Source organism: Dermacentor variabilis, chromosome 10 (genome assembly GCF_050947875.1).
Source record: "Dermacentor variabilis isolate Ectoservices chromosome 10, ASM5094787v1, whole genome shotgun sequence".
Lineage (NCBI taxonomy): Eukaryota > Metazoa > Arthropoda > Arachnida > Ixodida > Ixodidae > Dermacentor > Dermacentor variabilis.
The window spans coordinates 57,790,932-57,809,698 of NC_134577.1; the positions used below are offsets into that span (position 1 = coordinate 57,790,932).

The following is an 18,767-nucleotide window of genomic DNA, read 5'->3' on the forward strand; positions in this document are numbered from 1 at the left end:
GAAAAATACGGCAGACGACGTGCCAGACCGTGGATGGGAGCAACCGACACAACGAAGTCCTCTCGTGAAGTACGTGCGTAATGGATACGAAACACTTACACTGGGAGCCGTCGTATCAATTCACTTCTTACCTTGGCTGTCTTGCGTGGAGTCCTTCTGCTCGCCGCCTTCGCTCTCGTCGGTACTCGAGGCTGTCATGTCTCGGGCATCTTGGACGACAGCAGCATTGACTTCGTCAGCCACAGCTCCACGGCCGTCTTGCAGTGAGACCAGGTCGGGTGGCGTCGGTTCCTTTTTCGGGTCCCTCGAGGCTCCTTCGGCCCCACGTTCGCCTCCGTGTTCAGGATGGCTGGCGGGAGTAGCGGTCGCACAAGGCCTGGCTGCACGACTCAGGGCGACGGACGCCTCGGAGGCTTCGTTGAGCGTAGCATGACCATCGTTCGAGGCCATCTGCTGGGAAGACGCACATGCGCTTATTTTTCCGCGTGTGCGAAATGTCATGTGCCGAATGTGTTGAGTGTCCCAGAACTGGGTGCCGGAAACAACGAAACGCGCAAAACGAAGAGCGTCAGAGATGGGAAGGCACAATTTGAGCGTCGCCTCTGTTGTGTTGACAGGAGATAGGTTGGAAACACGCGACAGTCAACTTAATAGAAGCAGTGAATCTTACAATAGATCCACCTGGAGTCAAGAGAGAGTTGTCGAAAGGCTGGGACGACATCGGTGTGACTGCACCCTACATAGTTGGGACTCCCAATAATAGATGGCCGAAGGGAATGCAGGGCGTGTGTAGTTCTCGAGCACCAGTTTCAAGTTTCTGCTGCTGTTATCATAATGTGGGATAGGGGAAAAATCGGGTGGTAACAGGATATAGACAACTGAAATGCTACCACTAAGAAACCATTCGATTATTGAAGAAACGGAATGCATATGCGAGTAAGCAGCCTTGCATACCTTTGACTTTCTTCTTTTTCTTCTTCTTCTTCTCCTGCACCCGCCCACGCGCCTCCATCACTCCTTCCTTGTTCGGAGAATCGCTGTGATTATTGATTGTAGTATCTAATTAACTATTTCACTTATAAAATTATTTTATGGCGCTCCCTTCGTTTTATACAACCGCTCGATTTATCCCACGTAGTGGGTTGAGCAATACCATCTGGGCCCAAGCAACTTGCGAGCTTTTCGGTGTTGAAACTGCCACTGAAATAGCTTTTTCGTAAGTCTTGGGAAACGCGGCGTCTCAAACAGTGGTGGCAGGACGAACTAATATCGACAGAGGTGGTACTGTGATAAGCGCTGCTTGAAGAACTGCTACTTTTTCTTCCGCTTTTTTATTTTCGTTCTTTCGTTTCTTTTTGACCCGATCCCCTTATGTTGATGAAGATGAAGCCTCAATTAATGGCACAAACCCACCACCATGGGCCGCAAATCGGGTGGTAATATGTTTGAACAAAAAATTCGTTAATAAATATATGACAAAAAGGAAAATAAATGAATAACCCAAGATGAAAAATAAACTGTGGCTACATGAGATAAAGTAGTGATCAATACTATAGTCAGCCTTGCGTTGATAGGAATACCAGAAAAAAATTTTGCTGAAATGCATAAACTAAAAGATGTATTTAAATATAAGCAAGTTAAATTCTGAATAATAATATTAGTAAGATTTAAACTGTGAATTTGTGGTTCTAATATTGTTTTTGAATTTTCTAAATTGAAGTACAAGTAAATGAATTGTAGAAACTACGAAATATTAAGAAGGCATGCTTTTTGTGCCACATAGAAAAATATAAATGGCTAGGCAAACGTTCCTGTGGCAGTGTCCCAATATTGTAGCTCCAAGGGAGAGCATAACAGTACTGCTTAAAGGCAATCCTAGATTTTGAAGTGGAATTTCTAGACATCGTTTTCAATTAGTAGAAAACCGCCGACACGATAATAAAAAATGATCTATGGATTCCGGCTCATTGCAGAGGTAGCATAGAGGGGAGACCGCCAGACCACATCTGTGTAAGTAAAAATTAAGTGTTGTATGTTTAGCAGCCTAGTAAATGAAACATTTAATTTCTGGTTAGGACACCATTGCGAGTTCCAAGAATCATTTAGGTGCAAAAAATCTGTAGATATTGCTAATGACAAGGCTTTCTTGTCTTCGCTCAAAGAAAATTGCCTATATCTGGCTGCAGTGATGTGCGCAGTCGCCGGCAGCACAAATATCACAGGACCTGTTAAAGAAGCCCGTGCTAAGGAATCGCCTGTTTCATTAGTATGAATGTCTCGGTGGCCTGGGACCCACACTAAATGAACTAAACATAAGTGAGGTGGAGCTAATGTATAAAACGTGTTCATTGCTGTCAACTTTCATCGAAAGTTTCAAAAGGCAGTGACTGCATTACCTTCGTCGGCGTCATCATTGTCAACTGGGCAGAATGACGACCTTGCTATAACCCCTATTCGCACGCGCAATAATAGCTTTAAGTATTCATTCTTTCTTCGCACCATAGTCGACTGGAATAAGCTAACTAATGCAATTGTTTCAGCTCTCTCGTGAGTGAGTGAGTGAAGTAACTTTATTTTGGTCCAGAGAAGACGCAGGGAAGACCCCGCGCCACCCGGCTAGTCCCACGTAGGGACCGCCAAGCCCAGCTTGACGGCCCGATCGCGGGCACTCTGGACGGCCAGGGTTTGGTCGTTGAGTTCGGGGCTGCCCAAGAGCGCAGCCCACCTATCCTCGCTGAAGGAGGAGCCGATGGCTTCACACTCCCACAACACATGGTCCAATGTTGCCCTTAGTCCACAGGCAGGGCAGTCCGCACTGGGATATCTTTCAGGGTATATGGCATGAAGAACCGCGAGGTTAGAGTATGCACGGGCTTGTAGAAGTCGAAGGGTAACCGCCCGCGCCCTACATAAGGCGGGGTGCGGGAGGGGCAAGACCCGCCGTGACAGATAGTAGTGCGTGGTGATCTCATTAAACGTAAGCAAGGGTTCCCCGCAGGGCTGGGCGACTGCTGAGGCGGCGCGGTCAGTGAGTCCTCGCGCGGCCTCGTGTGCGCCCTCGTTAGGGTTAGAGGGAGAACCCTCAATCGACCCCAAGTGAGCGGGAAACCAAATGAGAGAATGCGGAGAGATACGTTTGGCGCTTTGGAGAATGCGGAGGGCCTGGGGGGAGACCATACCGGTTTGGTAGGCCTTAATGGCTGCCTTGGAATCACTATATATTGCCTCTCTGCGACCATCGAGCACAGCCAGCGCGATTGCAACCTGTTCGGCTACCACGGGCCTCGAAGTGCGTACCGTAGCGCAGCAAGTGAGCCTTGAATTGGAGTCTACGATGGAGACGGCGAACGTTGTCCTTGTTTTCCTCACAGCTAGAATATGAACTTAGTAATTGAATTGTGTTGAAGCGAACTGTATCTATTTGTATCCTATTGTCATTAATTTCCTCTTAATAAAGTTTTTAAATACTACAACACGGACCCCACATAACGTAAACATTGATGCTTTCATATTTATTGTGTCCTTGATAGCTTGTATCTATCGTATAACCTGTATCTATTGTATAACCTTTATCTACTGTAAGCGCCATTTTTCGTTCTTTCTTATGCACCACCCTGCTTAAATCACTGAGAAGTGATTGCAGTACGTATGTAAATAAATAATAAATAAGTTAGCCGTTGAGGTTGATTCCTTCCATCGTGGCACACAGCCGCGAGAGGGATTTCCCACACAGCGACAAAAGTACACTTTCATGTGTTCTCGGCATAGCTGCCGCATCGTCTTCATCCTCGTCATAATCACCATTATCTCCGTTCATGACACGCTCTTTTACTAGGCATCGCCATCGTCACCAACATCGCGTGCAGCCTTCAGAGCCAAAGAACGCGGCCTCGAGCGCACGAAGGTGAAGAAGAAGTCGTTCGGATCGTTCGTAGCAAGCGAGGACCAGCAGAGAAGCCAACCTGTATCGGATGGCGGGCTACGATTCACGGCTTCCGCCAAACCATCCACACGGACTGTGCGAGACTCCACTCTGGGTACGTACCGCTCGATTTCGCTGATGGTCCCAGGTGTACCGCTACTGCTGAGATATCGCTTAATGGACGTTGCGGCCGGAGCATGCCTCACCAACCGATATAGTGAGCACAATGGGTATTTAGCTAGAAAGTTTTAAGAGAACTTGAGAAACCGCCCTTTAAATTGTGGAAGTTCCACTTAGCGATAAAAGAAACTGCTGTAAAATAGTATTGAGCTGCACTGTGATAGCGAAGTAAAGAAAGAAAAAAAACAATACATCCCTCGCAGATGTACGCAAGTATCAACAACCGATACATCAGAAAGGGCGCATATGGGCAGGCGACTTCTCACAGCCTTCGGGCGTACTAGCGGTCTGTTTGCTGGCTCTTCGGCCAGACTGCCCGGCCACGTTTGCTGGTGCAGATTGAGAGGCAGTTAATAGTGAGCAGTGACCACACTTTCAGCTGCTCCCGTCGTAGCCGTGCAAAATTTGGGAGATATTGTAGAAGAAAGCACCGCTTCGTACGCGGTGCGCATGTAGACCAAGAAAAGCACTATATAATGCTTTCGCGTTGCCAGACGTAAGCAGTCTTAAACATCTCTGCCGAATTGTTACGTGTGTTCGAGCGAGCTATACTCATAGACACTTCTATGACCATACTTAATTATGTCTGAAAGCCAAACTTCTGGACTCCGAAGGAGGTTGCGTCACTCGCTGTTGTTCGACATTTGACACCGAGCATGCCGCTCCACGACCGCTTTCACCGAAGCAGTTCAATCGTTGCGAAACTGGCCTTAACAGCATATCTGTGAAGTCTTGCGAGATGTCCTTCTTTTGAGTGATTCGTTAATTGGTGGAGCTTTTGATGATGATGCTGCTAATCGAGGCTGCTTCCGACAAAGCTATTAATCGCGTTAGTCAGGAGTGCCGCTTGCACGGGACCGACGCTCTCTTGCGGTCGGGGGATGCTGCCTAAATATTCGTCGTTAAAATTTTGCGCGTAAGACTGCGAGCGCTCATTCCGAAATGACGCAAGCAAATCGGAGGAAATGGGTGTAGCTGCCATTCTAGTTATCGCGCATCGCAAGAAGTGTGGTTGAGATGGTTGTTCATCAAGGTTCTGCGCCCAATTCACCGGGTGTACTCTTTACGTTCTCGTGAACGGTTAATAAAACGAAGCAATCGTTAAAACAGGAAGCGTAAGAAGGATTCTTTTTTTGTTCTTGTTTAATGTAAACAGAATGTGCGCAAAATCTCGTTCGCTTGTCGCAGATCTATGGCGATTCCAAAGGGGCCAGGTTATGCGGCTGGTTTCATGGTCACCTCAATTTGTTCCAAGAATGTGCGCGAAAAGTTTACGCGGTGCATCGAAATTCCATTGCGAACGCTGGGGGCGTAATCACAGTCTGGAGAACTGACGATTCGATCCCTTAGCAATGAATTTACTTAGTGTTTCTTAATGTCTCCAAAATGATGTATACTTCAGAAAATACGGCTCAAAGTTTCGAGAAAATTTGTAACCTGTAGCGTAAATATTGAAGCCACTGCTGGCCAGTCTTCATAACTACAGAAACAATTATCATGGGGATTGGCGTGTTATATAGGGTACGGGTTGCATTGTGGAAAAAACTGAATTAGTTGTTACAAGTGCGTGCACCGGTTAATATTGGGTGGGTGTCCTCCCCAGCCTCTTTCTTTTACGCAACAAATGTAAACACGACATAACAGCCTTGATACACAGATTTTGTCGAACTTCTCGTCAAACCTGGTAGTACAGGACTTAAAATACTTTTGTTTACGATTTATATCAGTACTAATGTTACTTATGACATTGTTCATGGCTAGTAGAAAGTCATGTTTACATTAAGCGTCATGTTCAAGCTTTTCTTTTTCTTGTCATCATTACTCGTTACACACAAACGCACGCGGCTTCTGCAAGTGGATACCCGGTAAATTTAGGCTAAGGCAGTTTTCCACACCATTTGAACATTTAGGAAATAAACGCCAACGACAGCGAACAAAAATGCCCAGTCTCAAATACACGTCACCAGCACTGCAACTGCCATCTTAAGGTTAGGAAACACTTCGTACAACTAGGAACTGGGCTTGACTTCGGTTCTTACAGGGTTTCACCCGTCATGATTATCCGAAGATTTCTCGCCGGATGACTTATTTTCACGTTTCATATTTTGCTCCATTTAAACTGGGTGTTTTTTAACGACGCTCTCGATGTAACGTATTGCGATGAATCCGTTTCTTGCCGTTTGCTGCGCGTAATTCTGCCTCCAGTGTCCGCACGTGTTGCCCCCACTTATTTCAAGTAAACGCCACCGTGCCGTTAGTTCACCGATCGTTGTCGTCGATTTCTCCGGTCCTTGGCGCTTTTTTTCTGTGTGTGACGCGGAAAGCGAAACAGGAATCCCCAACCTCGTAAAACGTTAGCAAAACAAAAGAATACTGAACGGTCCGAGCAATCGCGACGACAACTTGTCCTGTCTTCTTGTCTTGTCCTGTCCTGTCTTCTTCCTTGTGATCGTCTACAAAGCGCAACCAATCTTTCCAAGTACAATGAACCAACTTGCCCAACAACGCATTCTGCTAAACTTAACACCAGCAGTGACAACACGCTCGTGGTTGTCACCCCGTGCGCGCATTCCTTGCTCGCGTCAACGAAAGGAATTCGGGAACACGTGTTCTGGCTCGCATGCAGCTCGGTGACGAGCTCCTGGGCGTCCGCGGCGATGGCGGCGTCAACGATTCGTGGACGGGTTCGATGCCCCCGCTGTCTCCCTGCATGCGCGGCACCCTGCTCACCTGGCTGCCCTGCGCGTTCCTGTGGCTGGCTGCCCCCTTCGAGTTCTACCGCATCGCCTGCAGCGACGCCAGGCCTCTGCGATGGACGGTCGCCAGCTCCGTGAAGATGGTCAGCTAGCCTATACGCGCCCGCTAATGCTGCAAAACCTTGGTGGCGTTCTAGTGGCGAAATGTCACTGCAGGGGACCGCCGCTGCGGATAGCACGGACCAGTTTCCAGCAAGAATTTTTTTTTTGTTGTTGTTGTTGATAGTGGCATTTCCAGGTGTGCGCGAATAGCTGATGTAGGCGTGCACGTGAATAGGTGCGCACGAAGCCACAGTGTTTATGGGGGTTTCCATGTCCTCGTGAGACCTCTATTACATTGGCTTCAATTCTTTTCAGCGTTAATCCGGAAGCGATTAGGTAAAGTAATCGCACCGAATGTTAAGTCGCATGGCTGCGGAAATGTGTGAAAGTGGCTTGCTCGTATTACTGCCGTCAGCTTTCGAGAACTTCGACACCGATTCGGCATAGGCTGCTGTGTCGTCACAGACCACTAAACGCAGCCGTGAAGAGTGTCTCGAATTCCGCGAAATGACGGGAAAATCCGGGATCGCAGCTTAGAACATGGGACACCCACGACGTCATATGAAGGAGCTTCGCTGCTTTTTTTTTATGCAGCCAGAAAACTTTTTTTTTTTACTATTTCAAACACGAGGAGGTGGTTTACTTTGTCCACGTACTTTGGGATGCCGCTTCCGGAATCTAACCGGCACTTGTGAGCGAAAAATTTTTATTGCTCGTCATGTAGCGGTCTAGTTATAACCAGTTTGAAGCGATTAGTCCCTTGAGCTGCCTTCGGGGTCTCGGAAGGATGCTATTGCATAGTGGAGCACTGCGCCTTTATCTCCTCTCGTACGAACACACATGATTGGGCAGCCTTTTCACAAGATTATACGGGGAACAAAGCATGATGAGGCAATCTGCCGGAGAGGATGAAACAGCCGCACTGAAGGGAAAAAAAGTTAAAGATAAGTCAAGCTAGAGTCAGGAAACGAGAGATGGCATTGGGAGGAGGGGCAACTAAAGTCGTCGTTTTCCAAACCGCACTGCGTAGAGCTCCGAATGAATTATGCAAATCATAGGTGCGTGGAACGGCTGCAATGATGCGTTTGCTGCCTCTCATTTTATGAATTTTGGGCGAGGCAAACAAATCGTCAGCAATGAAATATCCGCACGGGGCGTTTTTGCATTCCGTGTTCGGAAAAAACGCAGCCTCAGAGATCGAGGTGGACGTTCCAGTTGACATTTTCGTCTTCCATTTGTTCGGTGAATTGCTGCTCCGATGACGTAGTAGTTGAAGGCGAAACCATACACACGCGACAGACGGCACCAATCCGGTTTAAGTGTGCACCGAATTTTGTGGCCGAGCTTGTACAGTGTGTCCTTTGCTGACGTACGCATTCATTTGCCAGCTTTAGCCGCTCACACTCCGCGGTGTTCAAAAACGCATTGGCCATTCTTCTCTTGCAGATTCTCTCAGTCTCCACTGCCACCGCACACCTGTCCTTGCTGCTGTCCGAAGACAGCCTGTTGAAGGAGGAATTCGCCGGCACCACCTTTAAGTTCTTCACGCTGGTGGGCCTCTCTTTTTAAATTATGATCTTGGCAAAAGTCTGAATCGCAAGCGCTTACTTTAGTACTAAAGTTCATTATTGGACTTCAGGTTCGTCCTCGATATTGCTTCAGGCAGCACACCCACTGAGAGATGACTGTATTATAAACTAAGGGTCTGCGTTCAAGCTTTTGAAATCATGACCTTGGTAAATATCTGAATCGCACGCGCTTACTTTGTAGTATACAGTTCATTGCTGCACTTCGTGTTCGTGCTCGATACTGCTTCACTCATCACGCACGCCGAGAGATCTCTGTATTATGAAACAAAAGTCTGTGTTCGAATTGCGATTTGTAAAGTCCAAACGTGCGCGCTCTAACACTGTTCCCTCGTGGGTTCGCTGCATTTAATAGTCTAAAGAAATTAGACATCATTAACTGGTAGGGAGCGGGTTTGCTGCGCCAGGAGCAGTTTCATCTACTGCCTTGAAAAAGGTACTACCGAATTCTTAGAACGCACAAGACTCCAGCACTTTTGTACCGTACTTTCTCTTGGCTTTGCCTCGAAGTACTGTTCCAACATTGCTACCCGACACCTTACAGAACCCTATAGTCCCACATTTCTTTTCGCGCGGGCTCCCTTACAGCATCAGCTGTAGTACATTGCTACCCAATGGCAGAACAATCAAAACTAGAAGCTATCCGAAATTACTGCCTTTATTCAGAATCTGTACGTGCGAGCTAGGGACACACTACTGTACAAGTCGGCGGAGAATTCTTGACTGAAGGTATGAGTATTGTACACCGAGGTTTCATTATGACGATATTATTTTCTGCCTTCATGCGAGCAGGTACTCGCCTGTGCTCTGCAGTCGATGATGAGGGTGGGTGGCCTGAGTTCGTCGGCAGTGCAGTTCGGATTCTGGTTGCTCTTCTTGACGGCGTCGGCGATAACGACCGTCAGCATCTACACGGATGCCATGGTAGGCGTACCTTCGCACTGGGATGTTGCTCGACGATAGTGTTAAAGCTAAGATTACGCACTCGCCTGTTGAAACGTGCGGCTAAAGCTACAAAAATACACGTGAGTACCAACATCTATCGGAACAATAACGGAGACCAAATTAAAACACATTTCACAACTCAATGTGCGCATTTCCGAGATGCGTCACTTTGGACTAAAAGGTTGCTCGTGGTTGCTGGATCGACGCCGACGAATGGTTGATTTTGTAAACATGGCACTTCAAGAGCAAAGCTTTTGTATTTTCGTACATCTTGATAGGAGCACTTTATAGTGGCGTAATATAGCAAACAACGTTTGTCAACACCAGCCGTGCAGTTCAAAGTAAAGACTTCATGTCACCTGCCCTCTCTGTTTTCGAACACAGTGCTCAAAACCCACGCTATGGCAAAACCCACGCTAGCAAGACCTCATACGAGGCATGTTGTTACTAGAGTGTACTAGACCGTATTCTAGTACACTCTACTTGTTACGTGGCTACGCGACCCTGTGTTGTCAATCCGGGACTCTCAATTTCCGTGCCCGAGAGCGCGTGCCTTACACTGCGATATAGGCGGATTGCAAGAGTTGTGATTGAACCAACCGAAAAAAAAAAAAAAAGTACCCTGCCTGCGTTTGAAGGAGTTCCAGCTGCATGGTGGAGCTGTAGAGTCCGGACAATCTACTGTGCTGCGTGGATGTCAGTGCGCCATGTGCACTCTCACTATGTGCATTCTCGCGGCGACTGCCACCTCAACCCGCAGATTAGGGAGGTGTGATCGCCCTAGTTGAACAATCGGTCAATCAGTTAAACGGTGCATGCCTTGCGCCAAGTCTATATACATGTACGCTTCATTAAAAATCCAGAAAGGTGTGAAAAATACCGAGTCAATGTTTCTGAACTGTATAGATAACTGCACATTCTTATTGTTTCCATTCACTCATAAGTAGCCTGCATCAAAGGTAACACCGGAAAGGAGGCTGGTCATTTTACTTGTGTGTTACGGGGACTCTAGTCTGCCTGACCTGACGTGCAGCACATTTACCTTTGCAAACGACGAGCTCACATAGGCTGTTAAAATTTCTGGCATGTCGCTGAAATATTGTGAGAAATTCGCCACCCCTGCAGAACGCGAGGCACCCTGTCTGCCTAATGAGGCTAAAATCAGACAGGGCGTTCATCTGAATAAGTGTATACGTAGAATAGGTAACAGCAGCCGTGACACAACTGCTACGTGCGTGTTGAGCATCGGAGAAGAGGCAGTTAGATGAACAGTAAGGCAAGGCAGGTGACCGGCAGTGCTTCTTTCCAGTGGCTGTCAAGACGTAAGAGTGCATGGTAACAGCAGTTTCTGACAATAGTTAGCGTGTGATTACGGTAGGCTTAGGAAACATACTATAGAGCACACAGTTCCTTCTATTCCTTACAAGATGCTTAAGAAAACTCGCAGGTTGGAATGAATAGGGAATTCCAGTGCTTTCCGTACACGAAGTGTCTGATCCCTGCACAACAGAGTTTCTTTCATGTACGAAGATTTCTTTCTAGGTAACCAGCATAGACGTGCTTTATAGGCGCTTGCGAATGTGCTCTTTTAGCAAGAAGCAAACACGAGCTTGAAATCTAGCGGCTGAAACTTCATTTTAGGTCTTTCGAGAAATCTCTACCCGTTTCAGAGAGCACTGAGTTACCACGACGTTGTGCAGTAAATGAACAGCGCAAATCCCATCGCAAAATGTGGCAAATAACAATGGAGATTTGTTCTTGTACACCTAATAAATTGGTTGCAGTCAGCATAGATGATTAGAAGCTTAACGAATGTATTCGCCTTTCGGTATTCAATGGTATATCCTGAGCAAATTAAGGCACGTTATACCATTCAATTTTAATCTTTTTTTCTCATCACAAAATGGGGGAGGCCCGAACAAAAAAGTGAATTTTTGGTTACTTGATTCGGGAACACCCTTACAAGGAAAACAGCGTAGTCGCGAAGGTCCCATGACGCTAGCGAACCAATCGAAATGTGAAGTCACGTTCTTAAAAGTGCGCTCAGTACACCATTCACAACGCTCGCTTCTTCACGGCGCAGGAGTTCCGGTCGTGGTCCAACGGTGGCGCCCACATGCACGGAGTCGTGGTGATCATGTCGGCCGTGGTTCTCGTGATGAACTCGTTCGCGGACCTGACTCGCCACGAGAAGCTGGTGAGCACGTCGATGTTGACGCACAGCTCCATTTCTCTCCCGTTGTTTTCTTTTCGAAATGGTTTTACGCACGCGTGCATTCAATATACGGGAAATACGAGAGCCTATATAGGGGAATCCAAGAAATTAAGCTTGCACGAATTGACCAGCATTTCACTCTTTCGTGGCCCCCGTTTCCTTTTTCTTTTCTTTTTTTCAGAAGGTGAAGGCGCCGGTGGCCGAGAGTTCCTTTCCATCGAGGATGACGTTCCATTGGATGAACCCGTAAGTGGTGTGTCACGTGACACTGTGAGACTTCTGTCTACACACAGACCGTGACGACGGGCAAGTCGCGAAGCTGACGAGACTAATTAATAAACGGTGGCCGATTGCGCGCACCTACGTTTAGTGGTAGCGTTTATGAGCAGTCCAATGTGACGATACGGATGCAGACGGCAATGATGCAGACGTTTTTTGCCAGTGCGTTCGTCCAAAGCGCCAACGCTTCAATGCGATCGAATAGTTACGCTATATAGTTTGTTGTAAGACTACTGCATCTAGTACTTCGTCAAAGCTAGCGCCGCATACGCGATACGATAGCAGGACGCGGTGATGAGTCCGGCGTTTATTGCGATGAAGGTTTCACGAGGTTTTAAATCAAGACAGCACGTGCATATTTGGACAGCCGCAACTCTCCAGTTCTCACGAGCTGCGCTGGCGTTGTGTCTACTAAATGTTGCTGCGACGTCGCGCAGTACTTGCTGGATTTTTTTTTCATTAAACGTAACGAAGAAACATTCGGAGACACGGCGCGAATTATTGAAGACACACTTGGATTCAATGAAGGCATGGAAATAAGCCTTTCACGGGCGCTTGAATACGTCGTAACCATTGAAGACTCGTAAATGACCTATTCTGCAGTTAATACGTATGCGCCGCCTGAAGAAATGCCTCATACGCGTACATTTTTTTTTCCTTCCTGTGCACAGCTTGATTGTGAAAGGCTTCCGCACGACTCTGACTGAGGACGACATCCCTGCCCTCGCGGAGGAGATGAATCCTTCGGCTTGCTCCAACATGCTGCTACAGCGGTGGAGTCCCGAGTGAGTCGGAGTGAATTTAGATCCAGTGTGTTTTTCGTTATTTTTTGCTTTGCTAATAGTGCAACACTGATATTTACGCGACAACGATGACAGAATCGCGTTTTGCTGATATGTTTTGTTTGCCAGATAGAACACGGCTGCTCTACCGGCTAAAAAAATGGTGTTCATCGTCCCTTAACTACACAAAAACGGGAGGAATAAAACAGGGAACTGAACCCGCTAGAACCACGCGCAAGCGTGGACTTTTATTTGTTGGTTTAATACTGTTTTTTTTTGCATTATGCAAATTATCAGCTCGCAGGGTTTTCTTGCAGTACCACCGCATAAACTCTGCTGTCCCGAAGTCTGATTCTGTAATGCGCACTGCATTACGGCGCGCGTCGTAATCATATATCGTGGTGTTTGCTCGAAAGTTCTTGCCAGTGGCAACCTCCCTTTAGTAGAGGTGGGCTGGCGGATAAAGTGAGTAGTCATCAATCCTCGCAAGACATGTAATTATGGTAAACATTTTTTTCGTTATTTACGCACTGTACACCTGCCGATTTTGCAAGGCATATAAAATTGGGACGAATTCCAAGGATGGCACTGGAGCGCTATAAGGTAAAACTATTCCAAACTTTTCTATTCCAATTCTGCAATTAGCCCTCTACGATTGGTCAAAAACTTTTTTGGAGCACCCACACTTTACCTGCCTATCACGCGACGTCATGAAAACTGTGACAGCTCCCCATTTGATACGACGTGTATACACATGATTTGACTGAACGAAAGAAAAATTGTTATTTCTCATTCGACTACCTTTCGCCATTAGCCCTCGGCTATTGGTCAAAAGTTATCGGGATGAACCCACTTCACCTGCCTGTCACGCGACGTCACAAAACCGCAAACACTCATCGCGTCAAAGTGACGTGTACGCGATAAAGATACATTACTATGCCGAACAAAACTGAATTTTCTCCGGTGTAGCCGCAGGCTGACCCGTTCCGAAAGGAATAAAAGATGACTGCCACCGATCGCTCAGGCACTGGCAACTCGCACCTGCCAGATAGCATGGGTTTAATTGCGTATAACAAAACTTTTTGCGCGGCGGTGTAACATTTTCGAGCACTTTCGGCACGTTTACGGCTTCGTTCTGCCAACTATCCTTTACTCAGGATCCGTTTCAGCGTCATTCTTAAGCTTCCTTTGCATGCCGCCGCGATTGTCGACGAGCTACCACAAGCTAAGTAAGGGAAAGCGGACCAACCGCAGATGCCGGCACCACGCTCTAAATTGTTTCGTTCATCAAAGACACAACAAACGCAAGTTCCGACTCGACGACTCGCGCTCTCACTGCAACTTACTTGTTATGCCTAAGTGTAAGCGAATAGCGCCGACCCATGCATTCAGTCAAACAGTGTCCAACTACCACGCAGAATGACGTACCCTTTATCTCAAGTGCCCTAACGTGTCCGGTCCCCCTGGCTCCTTGACAGGGTGAAGAGAGGAGGCCCCGAGGAAGGAAAAGAGCACATCGACAGAGGCTCGCTGATGTTCGCATTGCTGAGGGCGTTTGCAGGTCCCCTCATCCAGATCGCAGCGCTGGAGACACTCTTCTGCGTCGGCATGTTCCTGCCCATCTACCTGATGGAGTAAGACTGCTGCAAGCTATCGTGACACGCTTCCCAACGTCAAGACGTTAACCCCGCATTTAGCCCGCTATTAACCGCTGCAGTATATCGCAGCTCTGAAATGGCTATACCGTGGCAATGAAACGCAAGCTTTCGGGCACGAAAGACGGGCGACAGCAAGAGAGGACGAGTCTACACGGTCGGAAATCAACAGCAGCGAACAGAGGAGGGGGGGGGGGGATTTGAAACACACGCGAACATCGTTTTCTAGCGAGACGCGACGCCAAGTGTTATAATACCATGCATACCTTCCAACACACACGTGTCTTAGTCGCCGTACAGATTTGTTCTTCCTACCACGGTCAAGTAGATGTGTCGCTTGAGGTCCATCTCGTTGTTGAAAACGAGGGAGACGGCGTAACTCGAGAAGAACGGCACGACCCTGACACGCTCGCTGGTGTAAACTCTCTTCAAATCCAAAGCTGATCGCCCTCTTTTACACAGTGTGTGTGTGTCATATAGCCTGTCTATAAGAAGGTCATTAGTCCTTACTACCATAAAAAAAGAAAGACACGTTTCATGATTTGCAGTTCTTAGTGACCAGCAGCTTTCATGGTACCTTCACTCGGGCAACGCACACGTTATCGAGACCCCAGCCCCTCTGTCGCCACCCGATCCTCGTTTTTAAATTACGATAGCTTCACTCTCACGAAATATCTGTTGACTCCGCACCTCCTAACGTGAGAATATGAGGAACTGCGCGAAAAAGTGGGACGCGACCACGCAGCAACGACGGGTCAAAACTGCGTTCGTGTTTGCCGGTCATGTGCCACCATTTCGCAGTATTACCGAATTTTCACAGTAACACGTTACCAGCAAGCTCGGACTCACAGTCATTCCGTATACCACCCCCGTCTACAGCGCCCTCATCCAGTTCGGCAGCTCGCGGGAACCCGCGTGGAAGGGCTACCTGTACGCAGTGCTCATGGCGGTGGCGAGCGTGCTGGTCAACCTGCTCTACTCGCAGGTCTACTACCTCAGCTGCTGTCTGGCGTTGCGCATCAAAACTACCCTCGTAGCTTTCCTTTATCGAAAGGTATGCAAATGACACGCGCAGGGCACAGTTTTCTTTTTTGCATTCTGGTCTCTTTCTGTGGAATTGTACTGCGCGCTCTTTTTCTGGCAGATGTGCTTCCGCTGAGAAGATCTACACCGGCCGCCACGTTGAACACACTTCTCGCGAATAGTTGTCTTCCGGTAGCCGCGGCTCATTTATTCTGGGCTTTGCGATTCCGTACTGCAATACTGGCCACAATGTGTCACCGCATTGTGAACAAACTAACCGAATATTTCGTGGCACTCACTAAGAGCAGGTTACAAACTCGGTAAGAAATTTCATTAAGCCTTGTCGAAGCCTTGTTCCCCCCCGACTGAAACAGTTTGGGGGAGGGGTGGGGGGGACGCTGACTTACATGGCACTCAGTTTAATTAAATATTCTGGCGTTCGACGTGCCATAATCAGCATATGATTGCGAGGCACGCCGTAGTGCAGGACCCCGGATTGATTTTGTCTACCTAGGGTTATTTAAAGTGCGCAGAATGTACAGTACATAGGCGTTTTTCTTTTTTTTTTTTCTTGCATTTCACCTCCATCGAAATGCGGCCGTCGCGGCCGGGATTCGATCCCATGACCTAGCAGCTTAGCAGCGCCACGCCATTATTCACTACGCGACCACAGCGGGTGCCATGGCACTCGGCGTGAACACGCTATGGAAACACGAGAAACGCTTATACAAAATGTGGCGATGCCGATGTGTCTGGTTGGCAGATGCAGTGTTCCTTTCGAGAGCGTACACTCGAGGGTTAGTGTTTCGGCCGCGGCAACCACATTCCGATAAGGCTTACACGACAGAAAACTGCGCCTCTCGAGTTCACGAGTGCTTTTCTCGAACAAATAAAATAATCTGTAATCTCCAAATTTCTGTCTATACACATAACGGAAGATGCAAAAGTTGACAGCAACTAACCGTATAACTGTCTTGTTCAAGAGCCAGCAACGTATACGTGTGCCATGTTTGACTGCGGAAACAGACACCGTTATCGTTAGAAAACCACAACGAGCGAAGCATTACGCAAATTATCGAGGACATCTACGCCGCGGCGTCCTCGTTATCCACAATGGAGATTTTCTGCGTCAACCCTTCATCTGTGCTTCCCGCAAATCAAACGAACGCTCGCGCCTTGTGACTTCCGGCACCAAATTCCCTAACGCTAATCGTTCACGCAACCGATTCGTGAAGTCGAGGAAGACTTTGGAGCCACTCGAACGCTGTCCCTGGCCTCTCCTCTCCGTGAGTCGGTTTGCCGGCGCGTACCGCGTGCCCAGGTGCTGACGGCCTGGTCCACGGGTAGCGAACAGCGCTCGGCTGGAGAGGTGATCAACAGCATCACGCTGGACACGGACAAGGTGTACCAGGCGGTGCTCTTCGCCGGCGAGCTGTGGGGCGCCCCGCTGCGCTTGCTCATCACCATGGCCATGCTGTGGCAGTACCTGGGCCCCTCCTGTCTCGTCGCCGTCGCCGTCGTTATGGTTGTGCTCTTCTGCTCGTTCTTCTTCGCCCGCAGGATGCAGGTCGTTCAGGTACGCAACGAACGGAAGTGCCATCCGTTCAGAAGTACTCCGCCCCCCCCCCCCCCCCCCCCCACTCTCCCCTCTTTCCTCCGTGGAGTGATGCCAGGCTTGGAGCCCACATGCTCTCCCGCTAGTGTGAGGTAAACGTATATGTCACCGGCGCCTGGGTACAATCATGCAGTAGCGCTAAACAAGCGAAATGCTAAGTAAGAGTACTATCGAACGTGCGGTGAAGAGCGAGGTGGCCGCCTCCAGTGTGACGACGCCGTTTCCGCAAAGTTGTGACCCTTTATGAACCCGGCCTTTTGGTACCTTGCCATCAGGAGCTCGCAGTTGCCTGAGATTTCGTAGAGCAGTTACCTTCAAACGCATTCGTAGGGAGCAAGAGATGAACAGAGGGGCGGGGGGGGGGGGGGGGGGTAAATAAAACCAAAATGGAGCGGACGGTGGAAAGTGCACCAACAAGCATTCGAGTACAGCGAAATCCGCTACTCCATCCAGCGATGGAACGCTTTCACATCAGAGTCGCTGAATGGCGTCCTCTGTTTCTTCTCAAGCATGAATTGTTAGGAAAATGCATAAGAATAATTGTCGTACACAAGGAACTCGCTGCGTAACTCAAATGCCCAAACTGTTGCGGTGCGCGAGGCATGAGGGCAATAGTGAGCAGTTTTGACGGACAGTATATTTCAAGGCAACATGTAACATCGCGTGTGGACCATATTCAAATCTTCGTACATGTGGCAGAAAGAATAAAGTCTTGGGTATAGCGCCTCATGTGTATAATAGCTAGTATGTTTGAATTAGAATGCGCCATCGTTCTGTTCTCTAAACCTTCTACAGATTTACTTTACCTACGGTTTGTTACCGGAGCCGCTTGCGTCTTGAAGCTGACGTGATGTTTTCTTTAAGGAAACACTATCAAGAATGATAATTTGTGTGCCTCTAAATGACTACTTTTCAACTATAGCGGGAAAAAACTGTTATTGTAAGGACTGGCTTGGTAACACAGAAAATACTTCATAAGGAATGGCAATGCCGCCCTTAAATTTCTGCACCAGGCCGCCGTGATGTCATGGATATTGACGGTTTTCCGCTCGAGCCTAGTTAACTTTTATTCAGCCAATGCAGACTGCATTAAATTAAGAAAACAATATTTAGCAATACACAAGAACATTTACGGAACCTCAAGGACTGAAATACGAGAAGGAACACTGAAATACGCACGCGGGTCGTCCTGCTGACGTACCATTGATGCCGTTTTCAGGCGAAATTAAACTTATACAAAACTTATACGGTGCTTCCCTCTGGTGCGCTTGTACCAATGTGCTTCAGCTGGCACGACTAGCATAAAACATCGTTCTAGAGTACTGAGCGTATCACACATTGGGCATATCCGCTTCTGCACGCAGACGCTTCAAATGGAGAAGAAAGACAAGCGAGTCAAATACGTGCACGAGCTGTTCAGCGGCATCAAGGTGAGCAAATTGTCTTGCATTTGCTTTCGCATCGTCACGGCGACACAAACGGTGGAAACTTAGAGACTGTTCAGTAATATCTGTTACATAAGGTATCTTAACAAATATACTAAATCCCGGATATGTAGCGCGACATAACCAAAAATGGCCACTGCGTGATCTGCTGGCGATGACATGCCTTGCGCGACGTTGGCTCAATTCAATCTTAGACATTGCTTGCCACCCTTGTAAATACACCCTGTGAATAGCTTTCCCCCCTATACTGTGCTTCCACCCAACATTTTTTGTTGTTGCTTTTAGTGCAGGTGCGGGATATGTTTCACTAAATCTGAGAATA

The 18,767-nt window shown here is 47.9% G+C and overlaps 1 protein-coding gene across 1 annotated transcript in view; it reads left to right on the top strand.

Moving 5' to 3' along the window:
* The first annotated feature begins 3,890 nt into the window (after positions 1–3,890).
* Positions 3,891–18,767, top strand: part of LOC142560572 (multidrug resistance-associated protein 1-like) — a 44,460-nt gene continuing 29,583 nt past the window's right edge. Inside the window, exons 1-11 of the mRNA XM_075672776.1 lie at positions 3,891–4,037; positions 6,729–6,941; positions 8,347–8,451; positions 9,279–9,410; positions 11,515–11,628; positions 11,828–11,892; positions 12,597–12,710; positions 14,186–14,341; positions 15,242–15,416; positions 16,707–16,961; positions 18,365–18,430. Coding sequence (XP_075528891.1) covers positions 3,972–4,037; positions 6,729–6,941; positions 8,347–8,451; positions 9,279–9,410; positions 11,515–11,628; positions 11,828–11,892; positions 12,597–12,710; positions 14,186–14,341; positions 15,242–15,416; positions 16,707–16,961; positions 18,365–18,430 — 1,461 coding nt within the window. The 5' untranslated portion in view covers positions 3,891–3,971. The remainder of the gene's footprint in view (positions 4,038–6,728; positions 6,942–8,346; positions 8,452–9,278; positions 9,411–11,514; positions 11,629–11,827; positions 11,893–12,596; positions 12,711–14,185; positions 14,342–15,241; positions 15,417–16,706; positions 16,962–18,364; positions 18,431–18,767) is intronic.